Source organism: Mangifera indica, chromosome 7 (genome assembly GCF_011075055.1).
Source record: "Mangifera indica cultivar Alphonso chromosome 7, CATAS_Mindica_2.1, whole genome shotgun sequence".
NCBI classification, from domain to species: domain Eukaryota; kingdom Viridiplantae; phylum Streptophyta; class Magnoliopsida; order Sapindales; family Anacardiaceae; genus Mangifera; species Mangifera indica.
Genome location: NC_058143.1, coordinates 9,683,362 through 9,702,078, shown reverse-complemented (window position 1 = coordinate 9,702,078; position 18,717 = coordinate 9,683,362). Strand labels below are relative to the sequence as shown.

The window sequence follows — 18,717 nt, the reverse complement described above, 5'->3', positions numbered from 1 at the left end:
AATATTTTATAATGCACATAAAGCGAACAAATAATAATATAGTTTCATTAGCAAATTAAAGCCATAAAAACAAGTAATAAATCTCACAATCAAAACCATAAAACCAAATTCTATTGTCTTCTAAAGTCAGAGAAGTAAAAGAAAAAGGCCCACATGAAATAAAAGAAAATTTGGTTGAGTGAGGCAAAGTTACATCAAAATTTGAAGTCCAGAAAATAACTGCTATAAATGAAAAATAAACATAAAAGTTAAAACAACAAGATTCACAAATAATTGAAACAAATTTCTAAAGCCCTATCTTACAAATAAATAAAAAACAAAAGTTAAAAATTGAATCAAATCCATTTAAAATAAGCAAAGAAAGACATACCTATGAATATTGGTATAAACCATTTAAAGAGAATCTTTCAATAAATAAAAAAGTAAGAAAAGAGCAGATCCAATGAATATTGGTGTAAAACAACCATTTTTTTGTGTTTCGTAGAACGTGAATGGGAAGGAAAATGCACAATTAGGGATTGAGAAAGAAATATATTGAGTTTTTTTTTTAAATGACATTATCATAAATAATTAAAAATAAAAAGGATAATTTTGTACTTTAACCTTAGCAAAAAATTCAAAAATATGGCAAACATAAAATACGGTCAAATAATTCAGGTTTAATATGGGAAGCGCATAAAATAAGCGTATAATACGTTTTGGTATACTTCTAAATGTGTTTAATATATTAATAATATGGGAATACGAATAATACACATATTTACTAATTAGGGCTAGAGGTAATTGATATGCAGTCAAAATTTTTGCTTGAAGTCAACCCTCAAATATTATCTAAGAGGACAACAACTGAATGACTTGAGATTAGCATGAAGCAATCTTGAGTTTAGACAGGCAAAAACTCGAGGACCACTTACCTTCTAAAAGCCTTATAACAAAACGCCCATAACCACTATACCACGACTTCACTAACGGATAAGTTTTCAATTATCATGAAACCACCCCTCCTAGTATTTAGCAATAAATCAGCGTTAGTGTATTTACTCTTTCTTATGTTTCGACAATTATGATCATATTATAACTCTTAATTATTGTATGTATTACCCTCAATATAAAAAGAGAAGACAGTGAATAACTAAATATAGGACAAGAAAGAGAGAAAAAGTATCAACAATAAGGCAAGAAAAAACTCTTGTTATTTTTTTAAATTTAACTTATACTAACAGTTACACACTTTATTTAGTTCTTTGGCCAAATCATATAAAAAGTCATATATTTCGAAGCAGTATTATGTATAAAAATAATACATATAATTTTATATATAAATAATATACATAATTTCATACATAAAAAATAATGTATTACCACATGATTAAAAAATTTTAATTTAAAAATAAAGTAACATATATATCATTGTTTATAAATAAAGTTATACACATAATTTTATCATATGTCTTATCACTATATGTTTTAACTTTTCATATTTTGCATCCAAAGTTTACTTATTTAGTGTACTTCTTGTCATTGAAATTTTTTGCATCAACATATATTTTTAATTTTATTCACAAAAAAAAAATTAGTACTTTCGTTTTGTTTAGTTTGTGTCACAGTTAGTGTCTATGTCATTTCGATAACGAAAAAAAATAATGAATTATGTCATAGTTAGTATTATAATTTACCGTAAACATAAAAAGACATTTTCAGTAACATATTGTTAACCAAACACATTGATTAGTTATTTACACATAAGTAATATTATATTTAAAAACAAATTTTATTAATTTATCATGTGTTAACCTAGATTGAGTAATTTTGAAATAAAAAAATAATTAATCAAATCATTCAATTATATAATATTATGTAAGTTTTTACATATAGAATAGTAAATTTTATTTATACATATGTTATTATTTTTTATATATAAGAATTTTAAAAAGCAAATATTTAAAATTCTTTTTAGTAGTAATAAAAGAATATTCACAAAACTCTATACCAAGGATTTGAAAATCAAACCAGATTGATCAGTTGGATCAATCAGATCATCGATCAAAGGAAGAAGAGAAAATAGTTTATCAAAAAACCGTTTTGAGATTTGAACCGAATTTGCCCACAGTCAGATCGATGATTCATCACCGATTCACGATTGAATACTATTCAATTACTTGTTCATAACAATTCTAATAAAAAAATAAAATGAAAAATAAAGAACTGTTGTATTATAAAAAGAAATAATACAATTATATACACAAATATTGATATTATCTTATCTTAAATTTAAAATTATAAAATCATATAATAATATGTTATTATTTGCATACAAAATTATACATATTATATAAGAAATATTACTAAAAATAAAACGGCAACGTTTTCTTTTTATATGACATGTCACCCAGAACAAGAGGGCAGACGTCCGATCGGACCGGGAAAGTGGTCATGGTCCGGTCGGTTATTAAGACAGTGCCCTGTACTCAAAGCGTCTTCCCGCCTAAAACAAGATAGAGAAGATGGCTTAAACCCTGAATCGACGCAAACTGTTCTCTCTTTTCACTCCGTCTGTCATGGCGCCATCTGCAGAAGCTGCCGATTCTTCGCCTCGTCTTTCAACCTGTGGTGCCACGGAAAATCATCTTCAGGTTCACTTCCTCATTCACAACTTTCCTTTTTATATATCACAACTTGCACTTCGTTGGCAAGCCTTTTGTTTCTTTTTTTGTAATCTTCATCCATGTTTGAATTTTTTTATATCTCCTGGATGCCTAATCTATATATATTTGGATCCAAATATTTTGGTGTGAATTGCAGTTTCCGATTGGATAGAGGGTCTTTTTTTTTTTTTTAATTGCTTTTCTATGTATCCAAGCAGAGAACCAATCGGTTGTCCTTGTTTTCTCTGTTACAGCCAGTTTTTGTTCTTCACAAAGCTGCTTCTTGGAAATATGAAAGAAGATTAACGGGAGCGACAAAAACCAAGAGGAGGATTGATTTATCCCCATCAATATCAAATAATCTTGAGAAATCAGATTCTGAGAGTGCTGAAGATTTTGATGATGATCACTATTTCAACTTGCGTATGGAAGCTTTTGAGATTGTGTGGAATAAGATTGAGTCTACAATCAAGGTTGGCCAACTTTCTTTCATTCTTTGTAGATATTCCTATGATTAAATGGGGGCATGATCTATATGTGCTAAAGAATGAAGAATTTGTGACCATAATTGCAGGATGTCTTGAGGAATATCAATACCAATATCTTCAACGAGATTCATCATTGGGTTTGTGAGTCCTTCAATACAATTAAATCATTTGGAACACTTACTTCCCGTGAAGCAACTCAGGCTTTTCCCATTATGAACGATGTTTCTTCTAAGAAATTGTTCACTGGGCTTGTTCTAACCAGTAAGTTTTCCAATTGTCAGTTATGGTTAAACTGAGTTAACAGAGTAGCTCGTATCAATTGGATATTGGGATAAGATTACTTGAATGATGCTGTTTATTTATTTCACTGAGGAAATCTGAACTTAAACCATCTGAATATGCATTATTTCCAAAATTAAGAGCACTTAACCTTCTACAGTGTCCATAGTATATTCTTTAAATTGATATTCATGCTAATTATTAGTAGGTGCTACTATTGCAGGCCTGGTCGAGGTTCTCTTATTAAGCAGAACATTTGATTTCAAACCATCTAAGTTGCAAGGACTTAATAACTAAAGCTAACCCTCTATGTTTTAGACATTCAGCCATCTGAAGTTTGTAGGAGACATGCATAGCTTCCCTCCACCTTTGTTTGGCAATGCATTAACTCTATTTTATCTTTTGTAATGCTATATTCCTTGGAATATCAATCTTGGTCTTAGGTCACACTTTTACATGTAATACATGTTATCAGTGAGCTTAAGCTTAATTGCTTGGTCAAGCAGACTACCATAATTTTAAGGTCGTATCTTTTGCCTGTGAGGAATTTTTGATTGAGTAATGACTGGCAGAAAATATGGAGTTTGTTGATGATCTGCTGACTTTTGAAGAGCTAGGCAACTTTTTGAAATCTCAAGGATGCCAAGTGGCTAACCTTTCGTCGCTAGATTTTACGGCTAAGAGTGGGATTGGTGGTTGTCTAAGAAGTCTATTGAGACAATTTGTGGAGGCTTCTTCAGATGTAAGTTTTAACACCTGAACATTCCTTCTAAAATTAAACTTGGTTTCTCTTCTTATTACATTGTGATTCATACTTTTTTTCTTTTGCTGCTTTTGAGCAGGCCATTGACATGTCCATCATTGCATCCTGGTACAGAGAACAGGGAAACTATGATAACCCAGTTGTTGTAATTCTCAATGATATTGAGCGATGTTCTGGTTCTATATTGTCCAATTTCATCCTTATGTTGAGGTATTCTGATCTATCTAGACTGAGGATGATATCTGGCTTCTACATATCCTTTCATATTTGTTTACGCAGACCAAATTTGTTTTGATTTCTTAATCTCTTACAAACTTGAGCTTTTTCATGCTTCTTTTTTATCTTCTATAGCTTTTAAATTACCAAATGTTGCTTTGTAGTTGTTAAATGCACCAGTCTTGTAAAATTATGTTCCTTTTTGCTCTTGAACTTTCTATTTGAACATAAATGTTTATTGCATTGCGCATGAGTGTTGTTACGTTTCATCGATGAGATGATTCATTCTTTAATAGTCTTTTATGTGCATGTATCTACAACAAGCATGTAAAAATATCTTGAGATTTTCTAAATTGAAATTCCATTTGGCATTCTGGTCAACTGCCATCAAATCCCCACTTGGTGTAATTGTGTTTGACAATTGGAAAGCCATAAATCATTAAGATGCTTCATAATACTGCACATTAATCAAGATGATATATTTATCTGATGTCATCATATTTAAATAAGCAATCTCATTTTATATACATATCAATGCATTTTGCTGCACTGCTTAGAACAGAGTACTATTTACCTACCTAGAGCATTCATGAGATTTAATGAAATATAATAGCACCCATCAATACTGGTTGTAGCTAACAACTATTTTTTCTATAATAGCACCCACATCACTAACCATCAGCTTGCTTAATGACTGTTTCTTATTTTATTATATGTTATTAGAATTTCATCATATTTTGAAGTTTTAGCTTGTATCTAAGAGCTATTTTTTCTATAAGTGAGTGGGTACTTAAGGTTCCAGTCATATTGATCATGGGAGTTGCAACAACACTTGATGCTCCAAAAGGCATACTGCCTTCAAATGTGCTTCAGTGCTTGTCCCCTTATATGTTCACTTTGGGAAGCCCAGCTGAGAGAATGGATGCAGTTGTTGATGCTGTTCTTGTGAAGCAATGTTCTGGGTTCATCATCGGCCACAAAGTGGCACTTTTGATGAGAAATCACTTTGTGAGGCAGGATGGAACTTTGACCTCTTTTATAAGGGCATTGAAGGTTGGTGATTCAATCTCATTTGGCTTTTTGCCACTATAATTATTACCGTCTTTCTTTGATGTAGTGGCATCTCTCATCCTTCAAGTGAATGTGTTGAAATTTGTGCTAATATGAAGTTTTAAAAGTACTTTCAGATAGCATGTGTCCAGCATTTCTCCATGGAACCTCTAAGCTTTTTGCTCAGAGGGTTTTCTCTTGAAGAAGATGGGCAGGTTGGTTTTCTATCCCATGTTAATAATTTCTGAGCAGTCCTTTTCCTCATAACCTATTAATGATCTGAATTTACCATGTAGGAACACAGGAGTTGTGTTTTTTTTTATTTCTTTATTTTTCTTTTTATGTGTAAATCCATATACACACAACCTAGACAATATTTGTTCTTAGAGGAACATTGGTCTTTACAATGTTTCTTAGTTATATATGCACTAAGAAATTGGTCTTTAGTTATCCAAAAAAATTTGTGTGAGGTACTTTGTACAGATCTAAATTTTGTTTTTAATAGTCCAAATTAGCATAGCTTTCCAGTCAGATTTTTTCCCTTGGTTTATCGTTGGTTATACTAAGTATTAATGCATAAAATTCAGAGCAAACGGCTGGCCTCCCTGCTTATTCTTATTAAATTTGTATTGACACTTGACTTCATAAGTGGAAACTAGTTTTTTCTTTCGCTAATTCCAGCTTTGATTTGCTTTGCACTTCAATATCTATTGTTATGGCCATTCAAGTGAGCAAGCACATATAGTAAATCTCACATCTGTTTTCCAAAGGTGCATTGACTATGCTTTCCACGTGTTTTCTTGATTGTTAAAAGTGCACTGACTTAATGGTCAACAACTTGTGTTACAGTTTATGGAAGAATATAGTGCCATTGATTGTGTGTGTGTGACTGTGTCTGTGTATGCTCTTTTGGTTTTCTCCAATTTTTCTTGCTAAAACCCATGCCCCTGATAATATTAGCATCCTCCCTTTTTATTTTGTCTAATGTGTGTTGTATTTTTGAAGGTGTTGCATGATGGATTAATATCAAAAATGCTATTGAAGCATTTTTTTAACTTACCATCTTATGAAAGGTATTTAAATGCTTAAAAATTTACTGTAGTTCTTTTGCTCTAATGTATAGAAATGTGTTGAGAGGTGGAAGTTAATAGCCTAACTTTGTTGTTGTAATGTGTTTAGGAACAAAACTGAGGAGCAAAGTTTTGAAAGATTTGCTGTTGGTTTGTCGGAATTGAAGAGATTGAAGAATCAGTGGGGAACTATGCTTTTGGTGAGTCCTATATTTTTCTTTTCCTGTCCATACAAATATAAATCTAATAGCTTCAATGTTGCAAGTTGTAGGTTTTTCTCATCACTACTAAGTTCAAGTTCTTATATTTTGACATTTTGTTGGAATTGCTTGTCAGTGTAACAGAACTACTTTCATTAATCGTGTATTTAGCAATTGAGAGGCATGTGTAATTGACTTTTTATATCCAAGTGTCTAGAGATTCATCAAACTTTCTTGTTTTTATGTGTTCTAACTAGGTTTTTAGGAAATTTGTGGTATATAATATCCCAAGAAGTTAACTTGATATGTACCCGGGAATCAGTCTTCTAGTTCTACTTCTCCCTGCAGCTCCTGGAAGGTTACCTTCCTTGACTACCCTGCACAAAGCAGTCTACAGCCACAATGCAATGCACTGTTCTATTCAATGTCTAACCACAACACACAAACACGAGGCAGTTGATAGAAATCTGGATATTGTATTAATTCTCTTTCACCAATACAAAAGTAGAAATTCAGTGTTTCATCACATCAAAAGCATTACAGAAACTCCCTATCCCTCACCCAACATTCGAGAGGTTGGTTCTCTCCCCCTTTCCCTCTATTCTTCACAATTCTTCTCTGCCTTCTCTCCTCATTCCTTAGTCTTTTCTTCTTTTCCTCTCCATAATTGTTGCTCCTCTCCTTGCTTGCCACATCACCCTTGAATACCGTTGTGATCCCTTTTCCTAGTTGTTTGTCTACTGCTCTTTGCTATTTGTCTGGTGTTTGTTCCCTTGCCGTATACTTGCCAGCTGTCATTTCCAATATCTTGCCTTTGGTGCTCATTACTCCTTTCTTTCCTCTTTTCTTCATATACACGTGCAACCTAACATAACTCCATGGGAGTTTGACCTTTTGGTCAAAACCAAAAGTATTAACTACTCAACCAACCCTTGGGTTTTATGTTGTTCAGCTTTTTTAGTTGATTATTTAGGACCTTTATGAGATTCAAGCTTTCTTAATCTTTGTTGTGACATAGGACAACCCAGAATTTGTCTTCTAACATAGGATTCCTTAACTTCTGATTTTTAGTTCTGTTTTATGATTGATGGAAATTGTAAGAGAGAGAAAGAGATGGGAAAGTTTAGATAGAAACTTCGGTGAAAGACACTTCAATAATAAGCAAACCAATATCTGAATCTCAAAAAATAATAATAGTCAAGTTCTTTATTTTTGGTGGCCAAAGATCTGACTAAGGAGGAAATCAACCTCAATCAGAAAATAAAAAATAATCTTGAAATAGGAAATTAACATCTCTACCTTAGTAGGAGGTAAATCTTAAAAATCATAAAATAAACAAACCCACAACAAAGAAATCTCAAGGATATCATAAATCATGTTATTCTCTGCTTCTGTGCTCTTCAAAGTGTTAATAGTCATGTTTTTCGTATATTTATACAACTATATTTAACAACTAACTTATTCAATGGCTCTAGCGAGATGAAATTCCTTGGCAATCATAGTTTGTATTTGACCAAGATCGAAACTATTTTGAACCTCAATTCGTCTATTGGCAAATATTATTGTGACAGTGCCTTTATGAAGCTGCAAAAGGTGATAAAATTCAGCTGTTAGACCTTTTGTGTGAAGCGCTTGATCCAACATCATACAATTCTACGACTTCTGATTCTCACAGAAAATTAGAGAAAGATACGGGCGCATGTTCTTTAAACGATTGTCCACAATATCCAATGTTGAGAAGAGGCAGTTTTATATGTCAAGTTGTATGCAAGGTGAAGTAAGTAACATGAGTTCAATCTATGCATCTTAATTCCACAAAATAATGTTTCAGTGTTACTTTGTTAACATCATTTTTCTGGTTTCCTGAGTACCTTAGTACATTTCTGAGGCTTTTTATCTGCCATCGTGTTATGACCTACATTGTTTTCTCATCTTGTAGCTTTCTATTTAATAGCTTGCTTGTAAAGTTTACTCATTCACTATATTTCATTGAACAGTTAACACCTTAAGATTGATTGCTATTACCTTGCATAAGGTTTATTCTGTAAGATTTTCTACAAGAAAGAGAAAGTATCATGGATTGGGACAATTAAATTTCAATTTATTTTATAATTTTAGGTGCTTTCTTAAGTGAAAACTATCAATTTCGAAAGAAAACATAATGTAGCTCAAGAGGCAAATGTCAGTTTGCTACCTACAGGTTGGTGAACTGAAAATTGACTTGATGAAAACAGAGTGATCATAGCCACCCTCTTTTGCAAATATTGCTAAGCATGCCAAAGTTGACTGGCTAGAACAGAGATAATATTTAAATAGCCATTAACATTGGTCTTGCTTTTATGGTTTGTTTGTATTATAGATTACATGCTCAATTTTTTTTTGACTGCTTTCTAGAGATTATATCTATGACTGCCACTTTTAGTGACACGTAAATGTGCATGTTTAAACTTATTGGTATTTTTTTTTTGCAATCTTGCCTATAGGTATTCTTTGTTTTAGTTGGTTATTTTTACATTGTTTATTGCATTGTTTCAGTGTTATACTTATGTTTGAAAATGATCAGGGATCTTCCTGCAACTCAGTTGTGGAAGTTGCTTAAAAGATGGGAAAAGCTTACGATGAACATCAATGAGGTACATTTATAGTTTGGGGAATTTTATTGACCTCTTTCATGCAGAAAAATATATTTTCTTTGTGCTTCAAACAATGCTTGCTTAGGCACCAAATCTACTTGTTCTATAGAAATTATTTAGAGGTTTTGTTCACTATATTTTATTCTTTATTATTGTGTCTTGCTACAATTGTCTTTACAAATGAGTTAGTTTAGCTTCATGTTGGACCTTTTCCATAAATAGTTTTTTCTTATGATGTTTAAAATCTAAATTTATCTCAAATGAAACCAGTGTAGTCCTTTAGACGTTTGAAGCTGAATTTGGTGTGAAACATGGAATTTAAATATCTCTAAGTATTTCACATGTAAAGTTCCTCCTAGCTACCAGTAGCTTTTGCCTTTTTGTTGGAGTCGCATCTCAATCAACTTGTGTTTTGCTATATCAGCGTTATGCTTAATGATTTTTTTTTTTGAAATCCACTTTTTTGCATTACTTTAATGTGCTTTAATTTGAAGGATTGTTAATTGTTCGATGTTATTGTAAATAAGATAGTTCCAACTTCTCACAATTTAATGATTTGATAGGAAAGTTTTGCAATTTCTTACTCTCACTTAAACTATACAAGAATAAGTAAAGTACAAGAAGAAATCGACAATTTGATGAGCCGAAGTCTCCCAATTCCAGCATTAAGGCTGCCCAAAAATCCTAATTCTACAACCCTAATTACCCTTTATACAATAAGCCCTACCCTTTAGAATTGGGACGTGTGTCTCAAAACTCTAGTTCCTAGCATTACCTACTTATTTGAGATTTAATTTGTCCTAAAGGTGGGAAAATTGGAAGTTTATATATATATATATATAAAATATTATTTTTTTTACTGGCAGTCAAATATATATATATTTTTTCTTTCCCTTACGCAACTTCCTCTCCATCTTGTTTTTCTTCTTTCTTTTTTGGCCATTTTCCCTAGCTTTTCCAATGAACACTCGATGTCAAGTTAGCTCCCCCATCAACAAACATCATCAACTCATCTTTACATGATGGTGATTCACCTTCATGACAGCCTCCACTACGACTCTCCAACTTACCCATTATTTCCATTGTCAATACGTCTCCCTACACCCATTCAGAAGTCTTTATGTGTCCCTTAGCTTACACCCTATTTGATTCAACATCCCTTTGGCTATTTTGTTCGACCCAAGCTTTCATTGCAACACTTCAGCTTCCCACTGTCTATATACATTTTTTTATGACAATTAGCCTTCTCCCTTATCAATCTGCCTTTTACAACCTCCTTTCTTGTTGTTTTGTCTTTTGGCCAACTACCCAAATGTTGATTTGTCTTTCTCACCCTTTCTAGCCACCTTCCTCGTTGGAATCACATTAGGAACTCTAGATCTCACCTCTTTGATATCAGCATGTTAGGAATCCAGCCACCCTCACTGAAGCACAGCAAGAAACTAAAGAAAATGAATAAATTAAGTCCAATTTTATTGATATAAATAGGCAATTTAAGGAGTCAGGGCCTCCCAGTTTGGGCCACTTGAGGCATCAGAAACCTTCCAAATCAGCGCTAAGGCTATCTACAACCAAAGGTTGCCCAAAAGCCTTAAATTTCTTCCTCCCTTTTTTCACAACGCTAACTATCCTTTATATAATAAGTCCTACCCTCTAGAATTGGGACGTGTATCCTAAAACTTTTGGTCCTTACACAGACCTTTAATATTGTTTAATTTTTTCTCGCATCTTAACAACACTTGAGAGGCTTGACTGATCAACTATAAGTCAGAAAACAACTTTTAGCTCATTCTGACATTGGGAATTAAAACTCTGCATGCTTTGATGGTGATGCAGTAGATAAATTTAAAAAATTAGTTTGTTTTGTTGATTAGAATAATACCATAAATTAAAGGAAGTTGAAGAGATTTTTATTGATTAGATAAAAAATGTGGCAGTTAAATGATGTCAATTCCAATAAACCGAGAAATAACAAAATAATTCGTCCTTATTCGTTTGGAATCAATGAGATTTAATTGCTAGATTTCTGATATTTGTTGAATCAATAAAAATCTTTTCAACTTTTAATTTTAGGCGTTTCTTCAAATCAACAAAACTAAGGTATTTTTTATCCACTGCATTAAGTGGTTGTCATGAGAACCAACTTTTTGGAATTTACCATATATAAAGACTCACAAGTCTTTACTGGTGGTACCATTAATGCTTAAACAGAAGTTTGACACATAATATTTTGTCATCTGATCGGTTTTTCTATTAGCATTGTGTTTTGATACTACAACACAGTTATATAGATGATGAAAGCCTTAATTTGTGTCAAAGTAATGTTCATTGATTTATATCCTTGCCTTAGATGCGTGAAAAAATCAAGGAGTTGTTGTCTCTATTGAAACTTGAGAGTGGCAAGAGTTCAAAACAAGATATGGTTGACATCTCCAAGTAAGTTTTTCGTTGATTTTATCTTTTCTTTATCTTTTCCTCCTTGCTTACTTTTCTTTCTATTACTATTATAAGTCTTAACATAACTTACACAATGTGACTTTTTTTTAATTTCAAATATTGATCCTTTGAAAAGTCTTTAAGGAATTTCTGAAGTTTTTCAGTCCTATATTAGATATTTATTTTCTTATATTATAGATCATTTTCTAGTTTGATACAACTAGGTTGCTCACTAATATTTCTATTACAAATTTGTATGATATCCTAAAATCTCTTTATTCTATGTGTCAAGACTTAGATATTAATATTACACTCTTTTGTCCTAATTATACTTTTAGATTAAGTGGTAACTTACATGCTATCAAGGACAAACTAACTTGGTGGTTTTCTCTTTAACTCTGCCTATTATGCTATTTAAATTATAGGAAGGGTTGTATCTACATTGTGGTTGTGTTTGGTTCAATTGCAAGTGCACTAAAGGGGGTGCTAAAGCTTAAAGGTTGTAAAATTTACATATTAGCATAAGCTTTTAGGTTAACTAGTGACTTGAGACTATTAACTAAATTATAAGTGTGTTTGGATCCTAGTAATGAATTGGTTAGTGAAATTCAACCCTGCACATGAGTGGGTGAAGTAGAGTTTATATAATGGTAGTGCTTCTTTTCGTTATGAGTTTTGGCCTTTGGATCAGTAAACCTAAACAATAAGATTAAGTGGTTAAAATCTTTTGTTTCAAGCTCTTGTGAGGCCACCTAGTTGGGATAATATTAATCTGTATGGTTTTTTTTAAATTAAGTGGAATGAAATTGGACTAATCAGTTTGTGTTGGTTTATAGAATGGTTTATTATTTATTTTTTTATTATGCTATTTATAGAATGCACAATATAATTATGTACAACATTCAAGTCTTCCACTTTATACACAAGAACATCAATTTTTTGTTAGTATGATGTATAAAATATGGAGACAGTTAGAAATTCTTTAAAGTTTTATGTTAAAACATCCCAGCAACTTCCTGCAATTGAAACTTTAAAATTCACTCCACACTTTGACTGTATGGGGTTCTAGATTCATGAACTTTTTGAAAAGCTTGTTTTGATTACTTTACCATCATTTTTTCAATATCCAACTAATTTCATAGTTGTTAAAGGTGTGCTTAAGTGAGATGCTACTCAAGGCTATAATGCCATCGCCTTTGGTTATGTAAGGTGAGTGGAAGTCTAAAAGCAAAGCTATAACACACTTTTTTGGCTCTTTAGGAGAAGAAAAAAAGGCCTAAAAAGCGTGCTTTTACACTAAACCTAATGATATAAATATAGGTTTATTATTTTTATTTACAATCAAGCGTTGCAACATCAATATTCAATTAACAGTAGCTCATACCCAATTTTGCTTGATACAATTGATGATAGCAATGAATGGTTGATGGGGAAAATGGAGAGTGCAAATGATGTTGATCATATTGATGATAATGATGAATTGGTGTTTGAAAATGATTCCTTAACCTAGGATAATGTTGCTAGGGCTAGTGGGGTTAATGAAGTTGTTTATGCTATAAGAGTTACTACAATTTTTTGCATTGGTAGAGCTGAGCCTGCAGCCAAAAAAGTCAAAATCTCTCTTTTTTTAAAGTCTAACCTTGATTCGATGTCTAAGGATGAGGAGGTTTTATAATACAAGTCATCTGAAGAAAAAAAAAGTTTTGATGAAGAAATGGATAAAATCGAAGTTGAAAATTTTGATTATGAGGAAGAAGATTTTGCCTTTGATGATGAAGATATAGACTTGGATTTCAATTATAATACATGTTTGATAAAAGATTATGCAGATTGAGGAGTTTTAACATTCTTTTATGTTTTATTATAAACATCTATTTGTGTTTTTGAGACTTCATCTATGATATTATATTTTAGTATTTGAGTGATTAGTCTTTTTTAATTTTATTTTTTTATCCCTTTTGCTCTAAAAGCCCATCTTCACTTCGCTTTTTTCGCTTAGGTGATGAGACCCCTTATTGCTTTTATGCATTTTTCGCCTTTAACAACTCTGGCTAATTTCTATTATTATTAATTGAAGCTTCTAGATCTTTTGAACTTTGAGTTTCAGTGCACATAGATGATGTTGGCTTAATTTGGGTACTTCTTGTGATAGGAGACATGCCTCTCGGAGTCAGTTGAAGATTGGGAAAGATTCCCGAGCAGTAAATTTGAAAGCTGCCACATTAATGGAGTGCATGGTTTGGTGGGGACATTCATGTTACATAAACAGTTTAGCTGTTTTGGCCTTCCAATTTTATGCATGTCTTACTCTGATGTATTTCTTCGGATGTGTGTGTGTGTGTGTGTGTGTGTGTGTGTGTGTGTGTGTGTAGAATATGCACAAACAAGTTCTAAGTCTAGTTATATCAATCACCAATATCTTTTAAGCACCTAAAATGTGTTTATGGGTGGTAAACAGATCTATAGATAATTTCTTTCTCTAGTTAATCTTGTTTTTGTGTTTATGTTACTGTTCAGAGTTATACTTTTCTGCTTATATTACTTGACAGTCCCTGTTCTGGCTCTTTTTCTAGCCCTGAAATGCACTTAGAAATTATCAAATTAAGCTTTCTTGTTGTGTTGTACACTATCACAAAATTACGGTACTCTGATCTGCTATAATTTTTGTATTAACACTGTTCTGTAATTGATGATTATTCTGAGTTGTGAACATCTCTTTGCTGAACAGGGATTATATGCAACCCATTGAGTGCTTACCTTTTCATGAAATTGTCTGCTTTAAGAATGTCGAGACGCTTCAATTGGTAAGGAATGAAAGGATAACAACTATCATGAAAAAACACAGGCACTCCTGGGTTCTTTTTTTAATTCTTCCCAGGAGAATATCATTTTGTATACTGCTTAGTATAGTTAACAGAAAATGCAGTTTAATATAATTTAAGGGGGCTTTGGATTGGCTTGGTCTGCAGCTTCATTTGGCTTGTTATTTAGATTACTAAGACAAGCCAGCTTGAAGTCAAGCTCAGTCATTGCTTGGTTAATCCCAAACATTGTAAGGCTATGAGATTTACTAATATGAAGGTTGATTGGCGAAATAAATTATTTGGTAAACATGCATGACTTTAATAAGGATTTGTCCTACAAATTAAGAGTGTCTGTACTATTTTCCAGCTGGATAAATAATCTGATGTTTTTGTTGACCAACCCTAGACATATTTTCTGTAATTACTTAATAAGATATGACCATTTTTTTACCATGGGTCAATGGTTGATTCCCAACAAAATAGAATATTGACACATTAGGTAATGACTAGACAATATATAAGCATGATGTAAGGTCTTGGTTCCAAGTTGAAAGGTCATTTTGAATTTGCTGAGCAGTCTTTCCAGTACTGATGGAAGATTGTTTAAATGTATATTTTCTAATAATAGAAGATACAATAGAAGGATACATGGATGAGGGCCTTGGGAAATCAGTTCTTCTTTGGTTCTGTTGGATTTTAAGGTGCTGATAATATTTAAGATAAAATTGAAGTGGAAACTGTGAAGTGACAGTCTTAGTGTTATCACCTATCTGAGGACCCTTTTCTAATGTCCTTATCTCCCATGTTGTGTATTTGTTTCTTAACCCCTCTTGAATATGTCTAGATCTGCTACGACTTGTTTATTGCTTTGTAAAATCTTCTTCAATCAATTTGTTAAGTGTAGCCACAACCTGCTTCTACTATGAACTCCGTAAAACTTCAGTGCATTGCCAATGAAACAACTAAGCATGAGCAATAGTTTCATTATGTCAAGATTTTTGTTTCCTTATAATGGATGGATTTAACTTTCTTGCCACTATTGGAGTGGTTGTGATTTGAACAGTTTTGAAACTTGCTAAAAATCTGTGCACTATGTGTCTTCTCAATTGCTTTAGGCCTTAATTGGAGATCCAAGAAGAAGGATTCAAGCAGATCTTCTGGAATTCTACAATATCCTCAGATGTGGTTGCTGCAGCAAGAGTGGTGGTACCCTATTGCCATCGATGCACGACACATCAATAATGTAAGCACTTCCCCTCTATTCTGAAATAGAAAAACTTGGGAATGATTGGGTTCGAACACTGACAGATAAAACTTCAGGTGCAGAAAACTGTTTACCATTTCCATCTCTACCTTAGTCTATTAAAAGTGGTGGCTGGAATCAATCCTTTCTGTACATGCAATTTTTGTTATTGCTATCTCCAAACTGTCATATCCTATTCCAATAATTATCAGTTGGATATTCTCACACTTAGTGTGTTTTCCTAAAAGATAGTTCATGGTATTATGATTGATTTTGGAGTATTACATGGAAAGTTTGTAATTTGAGTTCATCTGTCTTTTTAGGTATAACCTATCCCAGGAGCATGGTGATCATATCAACCTCCATGACTGGTACAATTCATTCAAATCAACAGTTCTTTGCCCAATATATAAAGGGAAAAACAAATCGAAGCAGTCCCCAGTACAGAAGAAAAGAAAAGAAATAAATGAACCTAAGAAACACACTGAAGCTTCAATTCAGTATCCTTTATTATATACTATTATAATTTATTATCATTATTTTGTTTTGGGATTTTTCAACATGAATGCTATTTTCAACTATCTTATCAATCTTAATGCAAGGTAAAGAATTTTTCATGGTAAATGCTATTATATATTCAAAATCTTGACTGTTAGAGTTTATATCTCCTTTTTAAATCAAAAGATCACTTCCCTATATATACGTATACATAGTAAACAGAAATATTTGGGCCTTCTAGTTATCTCAGATTATTCCACATGCTCTCTTTGTTGGTAAAGTGATTGAAGTTTAGATCACCTTTCCATACCTCTGTATTGTGATGGCTTATATTTAGGTTAATATTTGCTTCATTCTAGCTTTGCCACTTGCCTGTGTAAATACTCTTAAATGAGATTACGACATCTTGACTGTTCATCTGATTTTATAAACTAAGAATTCATTTGCATGTACCATTTATTTAATCTCCTATGACTTCTAGTGCAACTGATCTTTCATCCGGTGTAGATTTGTGTTACGTCCTCTTTGTTCCTCTTATGTGATTGAATTATGATATAGTCATCCAGCTTTCGCATACTGTTTAACAGTGACCTGCAAGATTTAGTTTGATAGATTTCTATTGTTGTGAGGGTAGTTGTTTTTTGGCCTGCTCTACTTATCTGCCCATTGTCTGATCTTCTGTGTGTGTTTTATGCTCACAATCCTTTGACCTTTGTTGTGTTTACTGAGCTTAAAGCTTTAGTTGCATCATGACCCTGAAAGTGCGTCTGTTTCATGATTCTCAACACTGGTTATTAATCTAATGGGGTTCCTTTTTGAGTATACTTTAGCAATGGCTTTATCTTTTAACCTTCTGTCTTATGGAAGTCAGTGTAAAAGATGGATTTGCTTGAAGATCCTTGACCTTTGATTCTACAGAGCACGGTTTTGCAGAGCAGTTACAGAGCTCCAGATTACTGGGCTCATTCGGATGCCTACCAAAAGACGGCCAGACTATGTGCAGAGAGTGGCATTTGGATTGTAGGATATGTAACAATTGACATGGTTCAGTCTTTTGTTTAACCCTTAAAACCTCTTCTTCATGCAAATTGATGAAAATCTTTTTTGTTTTTTTTTCTGCAAATAAATATTTTTATTAACATTGATCAATGAAAGCAATGGATTTCTTTTAACATATTGACCATGATGTGTTAAAAAGGGCATGATGTGTCAAAACTTGGACATCTGATGTCCTGTAGTTGTTGTTGATTCTTCGCCTCGTCTTTCAACTTTGATGCCACCAAAAATCATCTTCAGGTTCACTTCCTCATTCACAGCTTTGCTTTGCTTTGCTTTGCTTTGTATGTATCAAAACTTGGACTTGATTGGCTTTTTTTTTTGTAATGTTCAGCTATGATTGAATTGTTTTATCTCCTAATCTATATAAATTTGGTTGCTAATATTTTGGAATGAATTGCAGTTTCTGATCATTCCTAATAAATAATGATATTTCATATGCTCTCATTTTGTTTTTGGATTTTTTATTTTAAAAATTACAAGCCAAATAGATGTATTGAATTGAAGTCATCTGGGTAAGGACTTTTTTTAAGCAGAAGTTCAAATTTGAAAATTGAAGATAGAGGGCTTTTTCTTTTTTTAAAAAAAAATTGTTGCTTTTCTTTGCATCCAAGCAAAGCAGCAATCAGATGCCCTTGTTTTCTCTATTACAGCTGGTTTCTGTTTATGATGATCACTATTTCAATTTGCGAATGGAAGCTTTTGAGGAAAATTTGTGACCATAATTGCAGGATGTCCCGAGGAGTATCAATACTAATATCTTCAACGAGATTCATCATTGGGTTCGTGAGTCCTTCAATACTATCAAATTAATCATTTGGATCACTTGCTTCCCATGAAGCTGTTAGCTAAAATGTAATTTCAAAACACCATTACAGAATCACAAACCCTATTGATTCTGTTTTAATTTAGTCAAACCACACAACAGGCTATAAAAAAACCCAAAGCCCTAAACTTTAAATCTGAAATCATAATAGTATTTTATATATATATATATATATATATATATATATATATATATAAAAAGAAAATAACTTTTTAAAAATTTTCCAGGTTAATAACACTTTATTATTCTAAAATGACCACTAATTAAAAAAACATAATTCAAAAATAACACTTCGACCAAAAACAATATTGTTAATATAATTGTAAAAATTGAATTAAGGTAATCTTTATATCCAAAAAACAATACAAGATGTTCATAATTATAATTATTTACAATTATACCACATAGATCTTTATTTTGGAAGTGTGACAGAAATAATATTCAAATGTGATAATAATAAATATATATTATTACTTGTCTATTCTCTTTATGAATTATTTTTAACTTTTT

General features: G+C 32.2%; 1 protein-coding gene across 2 annotated transcripts; it reads left to right on the top strand.

Moving 5' to 3' along the window:
- The first annotated feature begins 2,410 nt into the window (after positions 1–2,410).
- Positions 2,411–17,499, top strand: LOC123221812 (origin of replication complex subunit 3). 2 transcript variants are annotated; one of them, XM_044644729.1, is made up of 17 exons: positions 2,411–2,633; positions 2,900–3,118; positions 3,220–3,394; positions 3,985–4,154; positions 4,255–4,385; positions 5,171–5,444; positions 5,579–5,656; positions 6,447–6,514; positions 6,621–6,711; positions 8,283–8,488; positions 9,275–9,344; positions 11,695–11,780; positions 13,933–14,022; positions 14,509–14,584; positions 15,700–15,827; positions 16,151–16,327; positions 17,244–17,499. In XM_044644729.1, the coding sequence occupies exons 1-17, from the start codon at positions 2,559–2,561 to the stop codon at positions 17,347–17,349; spliced, it is 2,220 nt and encodes a 739-aa protein (XP_044500664.1). In that variant the 5' UTR covers positions 2,411–2,558; the 3' UTR covers positions 17,350–17,499. The 2 variants fall into 2 exon arrangements, with proteins under 2 accessions (XP_044500664.1, XP_044500665.1); XM_044644730.1 differs by lacking the exon at positions 2,411–2,633 and having other exon boundaries at positions 3,005–3,118; positions 3,199–3,394.
- The last annotated feature ends 1,218 nt before the right edge of the window (positions 17,500–18,717 follow it).

Coding starts and splice junctions, on each gene's coding strand:
- LOC123221812 (XM_044644729.1), top strand. CDS start 2,559: ATGGCGCCATCTGCAGAAGCTGCCGATTCTTCGCCTCGTCTTTCAACC. Junction 5,445..5,578: donor CTTTTATAAGGGCATTGAAG/GTTGGTGATTCA, acceptor AAGTACTTTCAG/ATAGCATGTGTCCAGCATTT. Junction 6,515..6,620: donor AACTTACCATCTTATGAAAG/GTATTTAAATGC, acceptor TAATGTGTTTAG/GAACAAAACTGAGGAGCAAA.